This window comes from Lampetra fluviatilis, chromosome 40, assembly GCF_964198595.1.
Source record: "Lampetra fluviatilis chromosome 40, kcLamFluv1.1, whole genome shotgun sequence".
NCBI lineage: Eukaryota > Metazoa > Chordata > Hyperoartia > Petromyzontiformes > Petromyzontidae > Lampetra > Lampetra fluviatilis.
In genome coordinates this window covers 3,336,390-3,349,090 of record NC_136314.1, presented here as the reverse complement: position 1 = coordinate 3,349,090, position 12,701 = coordinate 3,336,390, and the positions used below count along the sequence as shown (strand labels likewise).

At 43.6% G+C, this 12,701-nt stretch overlaps 1 protein-coding gene across 1 annotated transcript in view; it reads right to left on the bottom strand.

The window, feature by feature from the left end:
- Positions 1 to 2,257: 2,257 nt before the first annotated feature.
- LOC144946121 (uncharacterized) overlaps positions 2,258 to 12,701 on the bottom strand; it is a 31,595-nt gene continuing 21,151 nt past the window's right edge. Inside the window, exons 12-15 of the mRNA XM_078874879.1 lie at positions 11,956 to 12,291; positions 10,753 to 10,829; positions 9,792 to 9,926; positions 2,258 to 5,336 (exon numbers count right to left, since the gene is read on the bottom strand). Coding sequence (XP_078731005.1) covers positions 5,127 to 5,336; positions 9,792 to 9,926; positions 10,753 to 10,829; positions 11,956 to 12,291 — 758 coding nt within the window. The 3' untranslated portion in view covers positions 2,258 to 5,126. The remainder of the gene's footprint in view (positions 5,337 to 9,791; positions 9,927 to 10,752; positions 10,830 to 11,955; positions 12,292 to 12,701) is intronic.

The following is a 12,701-nucleotide window of genomic DNA, read 5'->3' as shown; positions in this document are numbered from 1 at the left end:
TCGCAACCGGGTATCCGATACCCGTACCCTACCCGTTTGCGACCCTGGTGCGGCCGGGAACGGGTACGGGTAGGCCGTGAGTCACTGGTGAGTAACCATTTGTCACTCATTTCGGGTAAGGTACGGGTACGGGTAGGGAACGGGTACCTGTACCCGGCCGGGTACGGGTAAGGAATCAAAACCCGTTTGCGACCTCTGCCAGAAGGGCTGACGCCTATTTGAACGTATTGACGATTAGCAACCCCCAGTCAGGAAATCCGTTGTCGTGATGTCGAAGCAGTCGGCTAAACTGTTTGTTTTAATCGGCCCGGTGTGTTTATACTACACTGGTGTACCGCCAATATGTAAATGTTCTCATTTTGCGACGAGAAAAGGTCCCATAGATATAACTGCCCACGCTGTACTTTTAACGCTATGATATCACGACGTAACACGATTTTTGTTCCTGGGTAGTAAGTGTTATTTTTTTAATTGCTTATGCCTCAAAGGTATAAAAAATGGCTATTAATCCCCACAAACATTGCTTTTGTGACCAGGACTTTATGTGAAGCAATGACACAAAAGCACACGTTTTCTCATTGAAAATAGGTACATTTCAAAATATCACTTTCCTGGTCACAAAATAAAAGTTTGTGGGAAATAATAGCCATTTTCTGTACTTTTAAGGCATAAGCAATTATAAAATAACACTACCCAGGAACAAAATATATATATTAGGGGCCGACCATAAATGACGTCACGCACCTAGGGGGGTGGTCAGGCATATGTGACGATGTGTGACGGGGAGGGGGGTTTGAGAAATGTAACGTCACATCAATATGCGCAACTTTAAACAAATATTTAATTGTTAGAACAACACTAATTGTTATAACAACACTCCTACAACATCAGAGTGCAGCGCCACATTAAATACGCACTACAATGACAATAGTTTAAAGCGATTTGAAGCATGTTTTATTTTCAAAATGGAAATATGGTTTTGGGGGGGGGGTCAAAAATCGTCCAAAATCGCGTGACGGCATTTATGGACGGCCCCTTACACACTGTATTTGCATCGCCTTCTTTGCAGTTCACGTTTCGGCATTCTTTGGTCTAACGCCTGAGAGAAAGCCGTCTTTGTTATCGATTGGCCTACACCAAAGACGAAAATGCAAACATTATTAAAGCGGTTTTATTTTACCACAAAGCATGTGTGGTTAATGCAGACGTGATGCCTTGTAATAGGTGTCTCTTTGGCGTTTGAACATGATTAACACCTCATGCATTATTGCTGGAAAGGATAGAGCTTGTTTCATTTCCATCGTAACAAAAATTATTAAAGTGTTTTTTTTACACTAATTGGACCGTCTTTGACAGTCTTGTAGACCATGAGGCAGTGGTGAAAATTCCACATTCCTATGGTGGGAGTTCTCCCGGAGCAGAGCCACTGAAAATGATTAAAACATTTTGCGACATTACCAGGACGTTGCTCATTCCTGGCTCTTTAACCCAGACAAGCCTCCAGTGATTCTCAAGGCTCCAAATTCGAGAGATCTGCTAGGGTTTTTTAGTGTGGGAGGAAACGCGTAGCTGTGGAGTAGTCATGCATACAAGGTATTCAACTACAAATACAATTAAACAGATAGATCATTAACCTGCTTGATATAACCTTACAACTTAAAAAAAAAACTTGAACACTTGTTTTTTAAAATATAAACGCTCCGATGCATGCTATGCTTTTGGCATGACACGAGCAAGCATGTGGTTGAAATCATTTGTCCTAACGTTTACTGGGTATTGCTTGAACAAATCTGATGGGACAAATGTTGACTTGTAGCTGGGGAATACTTACAAAAAAATAACGCTTCAATTGACTTAACTTTTCCCATGTTTGTTCAGCCTAAAAGTGCATGTTAACTGTAAAAAGCCCCTCCATAATTGAAAATGCCATTTGCCCTGGAGTTGTACGCTTGTAAGCATGGCGCGTTTTACAATCTTCAAGCTGTTGGAGCGTCCTCTTGACTTTTCAAGTGGCTGGATAGTTTGTCGAAGCCTTGGCTCGAGACTTTTTACGCGGATTCGATGGCTATTCTAATGGTACCTTCTATGCAAATGTGGGCATGCTCTGTCCTTGATCGACGACTCAAATGTGGTCTGAAGGTCCGAATTCCTCAACTCATCTCCTGGTGGCCCTGTGATAATTGTTTTTTTACCCTTCTATCTGGCAACAAAACTGACACCTTTTTTTACAAGGAGTCATGTTTGCATATACCACAATACCTGCAGCCATAATGCAAACAAAAAACATAACTATAATAATATATATTATCAGAGTTAAATATATTATCAGAGTTATGTTTTTTGTTGGCATTATGGCTGCAGGTATTGTGGTCTATGCAAACATGACTCCTTGTATAAAAAGGTGTCAGTTTTGCTGCCAGATAGAAGGGTAAAAAAACAATTATCATATTTTTTACTGGCAAATGCGGTTCCAATGGTGTACATCTTTGTAGTGGTTCAACGCGCGCATATTCGAGAACGGCTGCATGTCCGCGCTTGGCAGCCAGAAGAGGCGGTTGGTGAGCATCATCATCATGGGAATGTGGAGAGCAGCCAGGGTCAGGATGACCGTTGGGGTAATTCCGATGGGGTAAACAAGGGGGAGGTGGACTGGAATTCAAACGACCGGTATCTGTCAATCATAAAGTGATCTTCTGGATAATGTTCTGGAAGGGTTCGCGAGGGATATCTAAGATGGGCATAAACGAGCCCGAGGAGGCAGTATGATGATGACACATGACAAGAGAAGCTGAAGCCGGACCCGCCAAGCTAGTTAGAGTATTCGAAGTTCTTAAGAACGGTGCCACTTTGGTTGATCTGATCTTCAATTTACACAGTCGGTAATCGTAAGAGCAAAACGCTGTGTACAATGCTGCGCTGTTGGTGTGAGCAACAGCATATTTAGACCACAGAGCATACGAGTTCTTCGTTGTCGTCATCCTCATCTATGTTATGTTCATATTAAACTGGGAGTGATGCATTCACTGGTTAAGTTTGACTCTTATGCTTGCAATAATTACTTAAAATATCTCACTGACTCCATTATTTACAATGAATGCAAATTGTATGCAAACGATCTCGTATTGTCACAAACATTAACCAATTATTTATTGGTTAATGAAAGAAAGAACCAAAGAGCAATTATTGATTATTAACAGGACCCTGCGGGGTGGGCTGGTAGGAACGAATAACCAAAGAATATAAACATAATGTATTATTACACTTGTTTAGCCAGGAAAGCCCCACTGAGTCTAAAGGTTTTTGTAGGGTCCTGCCAAGAGTTTGCAGTAGGGGGCGATGTTGCTACACCGAATCGGACGATACGAAGGGAGAGTGTGAGGCCTAATTCTAGGCTTTAGGCCTAACTGTAGGCGTTAGGCCGCTGTGAGTTGTAATTTAAATGTTGTAATTATTTATGTAAAAGCTTTACATTTAAATGTTTCTATTTAAAAGCATCAGGGAATGTAACATTGTTAAACATTAACTCCCTTGCACATACGCGGGGGTACGATACGATGGGAGAGTGATAGGCGTAGTTCGAGGCTTTAGGCCTAGCTGTAGGCTTTAGGGCGCTGTGAGTTATTTTTTAATTTCAAAGTTTGAATTAAAAGCTATCTCAGGGAATTATAAGGGAATGTTACACTTTTTTAGCCAGGAAAGCCTCACTGAGTCTAAAGGTTTTTGTAGGGTCATGCCAAGTGTTTTCAGTAGGGAGCGATGTTACTACACGTAATCGGACATCGGACGGACGATATTATTTTTTAATTTCAAACTTTTAATTAAAAGCTATCTCAGGGAATTATAAGGGAATGTTACACTTGTTTAGCCAGGAAAGCCTCATTAATTTAAATGTTTTAATTTAAAGCTATCTGAGGGAATTATAAGGGAATGTTACACTTGTTTAGCCAGAAAAGCGTCACTGAGTCTAAAGGTTTTTTTGGGGTCATGCCAAGTGTTTGCAGTAGGGGACGATGTTGCTACACGGTCGGACGGACGGTCGGACGGACGGACGGACGATATAATATATTGTAGGCTGGTCCACTTCGTTCCTACCAGTATTATTTTACTATCTACGTGACTTTCCTCGACAGACCTGTTCTCCACCTGAAGACGGCTGCTTGCGTTGTGGCCGAAACGTCGTGAGAATTATTTTATTATGTTTATTTTTATTATAATATTATTTTCCTTCTACATGACTTTACCGAAAGAACCAAGAAGATGAATCCCTGCAGTCACGAAAGCTTTAAATAAAAAAATTACTGAAAAACCCAAAGAGTACAATTATCCATGATTATTTCTATTGGATACCCTGGGACTCATTAGAATGCGAATTATATTTCCCCCATAATACAGATTTATTTGGGTTAGATCACGTAAATATATAAATGTGTTGTTAAACCCGCCACCACCCGACACAGACAATTAGTAAGGGTTGTCACGTAAACAGAACGTGCCAATTCGTCACTAGTACAGCACACCGGTGTGTTGGAGAGCCAAGCCACAAGATTTACAATCGGGTTTAACGACACATTTAGATATTTACGCGAAAGCCTACGTGTTAAACTTTACATACCCACCCTCCCTTACCCAGCTATTAAGTGCCGTACATCACATCTCCCGTCAACCATTGCCAGGGGGACCCACTGTGGCAGCTGTTCCCTGTGCATCGCCGGCCTGCTAAGCCCGCAGGGGTCGGGAACCTTTTTGCCTGGGAGAGCCATAAAAGCCAAATATTTCTAAATATATTTCATTGAGAGCCATATAGTATTTTTAACGTATAATAAATTAAATATGTCTTACTTTTAATGCGACTTCTGGTGCTGCATGGTTTTGCTGATGGCCTTGTAGTCTGGTTCATACGTGGTGAGGTTGAGCTTCATGCAGGCGTGACCCGTGAAATTTATCTTCAAAACTAATTTCTGTTTACTTTTAAATGACACAGTATTATTAAGCAATATCACAAGTATTTTAAAATCAGTTCCAAACGGATTTTTTTTCTTTTTTCAACTCAAAATTTTCTGGGAGCCATATGCCGTCACTGGAAGAGCCATATATGGCTCGCGAGCCATAGGTTCCCGACCGCTGTGCTAAGGGATGGTGGCGGTGGCGGTGGTGGCATCGGCCTGCCCATTTCTCGTCGTTGGCGAACGCACGCGGAAGGTCGAGCGGTCGTGAGAACGCGGCAGCCGTCGCGAGCGAAGGGCGGCGCTCTTGAGCACGCGCCGACGGAAGTGAAGCCATCGCAGCTCGGTCTGCAGCGCGCTGCTCAGCTGCTCTTGGCTGGGGTATGGGGAGACCTGGGGGAGGGGGGGGGCAACGAGATAAGACCGTCTCGTTTATGGAACACAAGAGGCGTGTTTTTTATAACCAGATGAGAACGCAAGAGACCCGCAGCATTGATCAGAGGCATTAGTCTGCCGGTAGTGGGCGTCGATTGTTAAATATATAACCTCAATTGAGTCTTCTTGGTTCTTTCGGTAAAGTCACGTAGAAGGGAAATAATAAAATAGTAAAAATAAAACATAATAAAATAATTCTCACGACGTTTCGGCCACAACGCAAGCAGCCGTCCTCAGTCACGAAAGCTTTAAATCGACACTCAATTGAGTCATTCGCCGATTTAACTTTTGGCAAATTTGGACGCCGATGCCGGCAGCACCATGGTCTGCTCCTTGAGAATGGGATGTTTTTAACGTCAACCTGGAGCAGACGGCGCGTAGTACCATGGTTATTCACCTGCAGTGATAACCAGGGAGGCCCGCTGAATTCGAGGCGTGAACCTCGGCAACAAGCGGCGGACGCACTGCCCGCTGGGCTGTGTCGCCAATTGATCGGGCACGTGACTTTAAATTGTATGGCAGTGTTTTTTAAAATGTTGTTACACATTTGTTTTAATTGTAAGTGTTTGCTAGATTGGTATTCGGTTAGGAAGAATGACAAAATGCCTTTCACCAACCCAACGTCCGAGAGAACGACGACGAAGCTCATGATGTTGCCCAGCGAGATTCCGTACTCTGGATTATAGCACACAGGCAACTTGAGATGCATCAACTTGTGCCCGATGTCAAAGCTATACAAATATGGAACATGGAGTAATTTTTTTTAAAGTATTTCTAGTTTTTTTCCTCCAATGAATGTATAACAATGTTTCTCTACCATTGGAACCTATTTTGCCAGTAGCAAAATATGATGATTGGGTTTTTACCCTTTTATCTGCCAGATAAAAGGGTAAAAACCCAATCATCAATGTTTCTCTATTTCTGAGTTGTGATGGGAAAACCATTGATTGTGTTGCAATCGAAACATCGAATTCTATTTATTTTTTTATTATTTTCTACGTGACTTTACCGAAAGACCCAAAGAGAAAGTAAAACTAGATTATTGCCGCTACCTAATTTATGTAACGAAAGTCTATTTACGCTTCTATCGCTTATTATGGTAACTCTTTTGTGAACTTCACCCATTGATTTCTTCATCCATGTTGAGGACTCGGTCTACCAGACATTCAACTCATCCACACTTCCACCAACAACCACACTGCAGGTCACAACACCTGACTCTCCTGCATCGCCAGCTCGCTCCACGACCCCACTCACGGTAGAGGTCGCAAACGTGTTTTGATTCCTTACCCGTACCCGTACCCGGCCGCACCAGGGTCGCAAATGGGTACCCGTACCCGTACCCGGCCAGGTACGGGTACCCGTTTCCTACCCGTACCCGTACCCTACCCGAAATGAGTGACAAACGGTTACTCACCAATGACTCACGGCCTACCCGTACCCGTACCCGGCTGCACCAGGGTCGTAAACGGCTACCCGTACCCGTACCCGGCCGGGTACGGGTAGCCGGGTATCGGGTAGGGTACGGGTATCGGATACCCGGTTGCGACCTCTGACTCACGGACTCGCTCGCCACACTGGAGGTCACAATTTTTAGTTCTTCCTAATTTCCTCGTCCACTTGCTCCACTTTGGAATCTCCTCTCACCCCAAGTTATTTTTGACTAACCTTGCTCAATTGAGGAAATGTGAATGTGTATCCATCGCAACCTTTGCTTGGTCACTGGTAAAATAAGTGAAGAGGACATTTAGATTTTTTTTTAAGAGATGTGATTTTTGCAATCTCTTTTTTTGAGCGGTCACTTTGCTTTTAACTTGAGCCTGTGTGACTCGCGGAAACCCGGGTGTCTCCAACAATGAGCAGGCACGGGGGGGGGGGGAGGATTGCGGTGGCGGGGTCGGCTTCTCTTTGAACGACGAAGAGGGGCACCGAGAAACTGCGGTCGTCTAGAAGCCACATTGGCCGTCTCTCACAAGGCTCTTTAAAAGGGGGTATAACAAGTCTCGCGTCTCCAGGCGACCGAGATCGTTTCGCGGGCCACATTTTAACGAGTAATGTAAAAGTCGAGGCAAAGTTACACAGCCCCACCACCCCACATCCCTTTTCTTTTATGTGAGCCGATTAGCCGCACATTTCAATTGCAATTCTGCCCACATAGACGGCTGCTGCCTTTCGATTTTTTTTTTCCATCGAAGAGCTTTTGTTTTAGTTTCATTCATTCCACCACGTTTGCGTTCTTTTTCCACTGGCACACTGTCTTAAAAAATATTTCATCTAAGTTTCCAACAAGCAGTAGGAGAAATTAAACCAGATTTTTCACAAGTTACACAAGTCGTGATTGGGCATCATTTTATTTAACCAGGACATTGGATAAACCCACTGGGACAAGTGACGCGTCATTGCACTTTTTTGCAAGTGCAACCTGGGTTCGAGTAACTCCGTAATTTTGGAAAAAAAATTTTTATTTGTATAGCAAATGTTGTATTTGTATGTGAGCTGCCCAATTTTTTTGGAACGTGTAACTGTTCCCAAGTGTGTGTATCGGGTCCGGGATCGCAAAGATTCGGTCGGCTAAGTAGCAGCTTTTGTCCCTCTGGGATGTGGCTGACACGGGCGCCGTGGTGACCTCACCGTCACTGAGTGGCGAATGTCCGATATTGGTATTATTGGTAGGGGACGACACGAACGCAGGGTGCATTGTCCGTTGCAGCTTGCGATGGTTATTGCTACATGTTGTTTTTCATGTAGCTTGATTCCCCATCTATAATTGCCTAATTATTTAACTGGCTAGTTGTATAGAGCAGAGTTTATTTAGAATAACTTGTTACTTATTTCATGTAAGAAATGTATTAGCTATGTTTTAAGGAGGCTACTTTGTGAATAATCTAGATTTGAAGTGTTCGTGACTGCAGGGATTCATACTCTTTGGTTCTTTCGGTAAAGTCACGTGGGTAGAACATACAATAGGCTACTTTGTGATTATATTCATAATGTAGCATTAATTACACGTGCGTTTTTTTGCCCACTCGGTCTATCGTACATGCAGAGCAACGACTTAAATTTCACATTCAGGTGGTTAAGTCCGATGACCGCATCGGGAGCAGCAGAGTGTGTCGTTGCGATGTCTCCATGGACCAGGTGTGACGTCGCTATGTTGTACGGTCTGTTCATAGATGGCCAGTCGCACACGTGGGTCCCGATTTCAAGGTGGACTATGAGCTTCGTGACAGATCAAAACCCCGGGGATCTTCTGCCTCGGCTCTGTCACCAAGGCGTTTTTGAGTTAGTTTGAACTCCATTTGGCCCTCCAAGCTTCAGAGTGATTCGGAGGCATGGGACATCGGACCAAAGCAGAGAGGCGGTGAGAATTGGCACCAATATGTTTTTGGCGAGTTTTCTATATACAAGTAGTCCCCGAGTTACGATGCGACAAAATTGCCATCAACAACCTAACATCGTTCAAGTATGCAGACGACGGACATAATCTTGGTGAGTACAGTACAATGCTACGTTACGATACGTTCAATGCATGTATGATACGTAGCTTTAGCGATTTCATTTTAAGGTTACCACGATACGATACGTTCAATGAATGTTAAAAGTTTTTTTTTATAGCAGATAGGATTGTTTCCTGAAAAAAACTTTCTATTAAATTGCAGTTCATATAGGTAGGTTAAGAATTTACGTAGTTTTTTTTACTTCACATTTTACTGTGCAATACAGTATTGTAATGAATAAATACAGTATATAGTTTATACAGTACGGTACTGTATAAATTGCTCTGTTTTCTAAATTATCACCATTCTTTAAGACTCCTGGGTAGGCTAAGCCATCTTCGACTTACGATATTTTCGACTTACGATGATGGGGTCGTCGTAACGCATCTCCGTCGTAAGTAGAGGACTGCCTGTATATAGGTTGGCTTTTAATCCTATATATAGTTGTATATATTTTTTTATTTCCTATATATATATTTTTTAATATATATATAGGTTGGCTTTTTTGTCCACCGGTTATCCCATACGCCGAATGATTACTAAATCCTTTATATTAAGTTCACTTGCTTGCTTGCTTGCTTACGAACGTGCAAATCTTTCGGTCGTTTTTTAACCCACTTCCCGTGATCCAATCGAGCTGACATTTTGCACACAGACTCGTTGTGCGTGACAATTTATTTTCGTGAAATTTTTTTCCAAAATGTTACACTTTTTAGGAATTTTTTTTTATATTTAATTACCAATTGCTTAATGGTGGTAGGCAATCATCTGACCCATAGGTGGCAGCCATCTCAAGCCAGAGGACGAGAGGACTCTAGCCGCCACGCATATAAAGGATTTATAGTGAAAAACTTTGTTTTTACGGGTTAATTTTTTTTCACCACCCCCCCCCCCCCCCCCGATTACAGGCACTCGCCTCGCGTTTGAGCCTCTCCAGCAGGGCCGGGGGCGCGTGCCGCAGGAAGAGCTGCCGTGGGACGAGCAGACACTCGGCACCGTCGCTGACGAGCGCGAAGCCACTCTGCGTTCCCAGCAGCGCGTCCACCAAGCCCTGGGCACGGCACCCATTGCCGCTCCGTCACCATCGTCGTCATCGCTATTGTCGTCATGAATGCCGTCGTTGTCGCCGGCGTCATTGGTATGTTTTCGAGCTTCTCGCGATCGTCATTGTCATTATCTGTCATCGCTGCCACTATTGTCATTTAACAATTCCATTTGTGTTGGTGCCATCAGCGGCGCCGCCATAATTAACAAATATCATTGTCCTTATCGCAAGTTTAGTCATTATCATGCATGTCATCTCATTGACGTTCATATACAGGGATATACAGGGTGTCCAAGAAGGTATGATCTATTGATTAATTCAAATGTGACCGTAGTTCCATTTGCATGGAATACGTATGTTCAAAATAAAGTGTTTTTAACCAAATGACTCGAGTGATCTTTGACAGCACATACCAGACTTCTCCCCAAACGAGGAATGTCGAATTTCCACCATGACTTTGAGTTGTGTTTTTAAATGATTTGGGAGCATTAATCCCTGTACTGTGCGCACATTCGTTTAGCACGGTTGGCTACATGCGGTGAGAAAGAGGTTCTACGTGTATACCACTAATACCCCCAATAAAAAAAGACAATACCACATCTCATTGTTTTCAGTAGGTGCTTTCTAAAGTGCATTGAAGGCCAGTTGTAAATGACACCCTTTTCCTGGCCTTAAAATGGTCACGTTGCTTTTGAGTCCTGCATCTTCTGTGAAGTCACCTAATGCACTGCAATCATTACGTGTCTTTTTAGTGATGGCCAACACGTGACTGTGTGTGGCTGTTCGAAGCAAAATCATGAACCGACTCGTCAAACTTTGCCGCTGAACTCACAAATTCGCGTCCTTCGTCGAGGGTGTCCACTCGGATAAAAACCGTCCTCGTGTGTTTCCCTTCGTGGGCTTTGCGAACTGTCAACGGCATTACGCAGGCAACAGCACAACGGCAACATTTATCGGCGACACGGGAAAGACACGATCTGCTGGAACTCGAATCAAAAGCCACGAGCCCCACATTTCTATCTAAATTACCCACTTATTGTAAAACTATAAACTATATTCTTGGTTCTTTCGGGAAAGTCACGTAGAAGGGAAATAATAAAATAATACTAATAAAAAACAATAAAAATTCTCACGACGTTTCGAATGCAACACAAGAAAATGATCTTGCTGTAGATTTTCTTGCTGTGGATCTCACACCTGATGATGATTGCTTGTGTTGCAATCGAAACGTCGTGAGAATTTTTATTGCTTAATATTTTTTTATTTTTTTATTTCCCTTCTACGTGACTTTACCGAAAGAACCAAGAATATGAATCCCTGCAGTCACGAAAGCTTTAAATCTAAATTTAAACTATAAACTATTTATATTTTACCAGGTAAGGCCCACTGAGTTATATAGCTCTCTTTCAGGAACGATCTGGCCACAAATGATAGCTCAACGAAGTGGCTTATGTGGATATTTAGGGCAGCCAAACACTATGAACGCATGTTTCTAAACGTGGAGGGGAAAACCAGAGAACCTGGATAAAAATCCACGCGATCACGGGAAAACATGCAAACTCCAAATATACAGGCATCAGCGTTTGAATCGAACCCACGACCTCTATACCAGGCACGGTAATTAACCTCTCACCACCGTGGCATGATGCGGTGTTCTACATTTGTAAGTAGATATGCTCCCTAATTGATGGCAATGTAAATGTGAAACAACGCATAGTGTGACAACTTATAGCGGGCGACTTCTGTATATCAAACCAAACATCCCAGGGTGAGACCCTCCTGACAGTGATTGTTGAGACTCATTGTGGCTTAACATATATTGACACCCACTTTTTGGTGTTGTTCAAGAGGAGTTCTCTATTCCTGTATTGCATTGCATCACACCGTGTAAGACACCTCCCCAGTATAAATTTCGATTTAAAGCTTCCGTGACTGCAGGGATTCATCTTCTTGGTTCTTTCGGTAAAGTCACGTAGAAGGGAAATAATAAAATAATAACGTCGTGAGAATTATTCCACCTCCCCAGGTGTTGTACCTTTGTCCAGTGTCGGCAAGCGGTCCTTGGAGGCGATGGCTGGAAGGAGGTAGGCGCACTGCATAGGGGAGGGCATCTTCCTGATCGCTCCTCGCCCATCAACCGCCTTGGCCGCCACCGATCCACGCTTGGGATGGAGTCCGATGGGGCTTTCGCAAGTTGCTCCATAGCCGCAGAGTCTTTCGCCGGACGATGCGTCCCCCTGGAAGCTCTCCCTGCCACTGTGCTCGCGGTTCTGACTTTGGCTGTTGATGGGCGCGTCGCTGGCGTCTGAGCGAAGCCTGCGGCAGTGTTTGGACGAGAGGAGAATCTGCCTCTTGCAGCCCTCTTCGGCACCTGCGGACGACCATTCGAAAGGTGAAAATTGCGACCCAAGCAAAGGTGTAGGCAGTGTAGTTGTGGGACGGCCATGAATTCGTAATTCATCGCTATTTGTCAATGAGATAACTAATCGCAACGAGTAAATGCGTGCAGGCTGGAAACAAATATGAATGACGGCACACAAAAGGTGTGCTGCTTGAAAACGGCAGGGCGGCACAATGGCCATCATGCCTTGCGTGCATCTCACATTGCATGTGCGATGCTCTCATCTTTGTCTAGACAGACCAGCTCAAGAGATGAATGTGGCCATATTTCTAATTGTTTCCAGCACGCGCACAGTTTTCGGTTGTGATGGGTTTCTCTAATTTACAGAAAATGTCATATTCATAATCAACGTTTTTGGGTTAGATCGCGGTATTTATAAA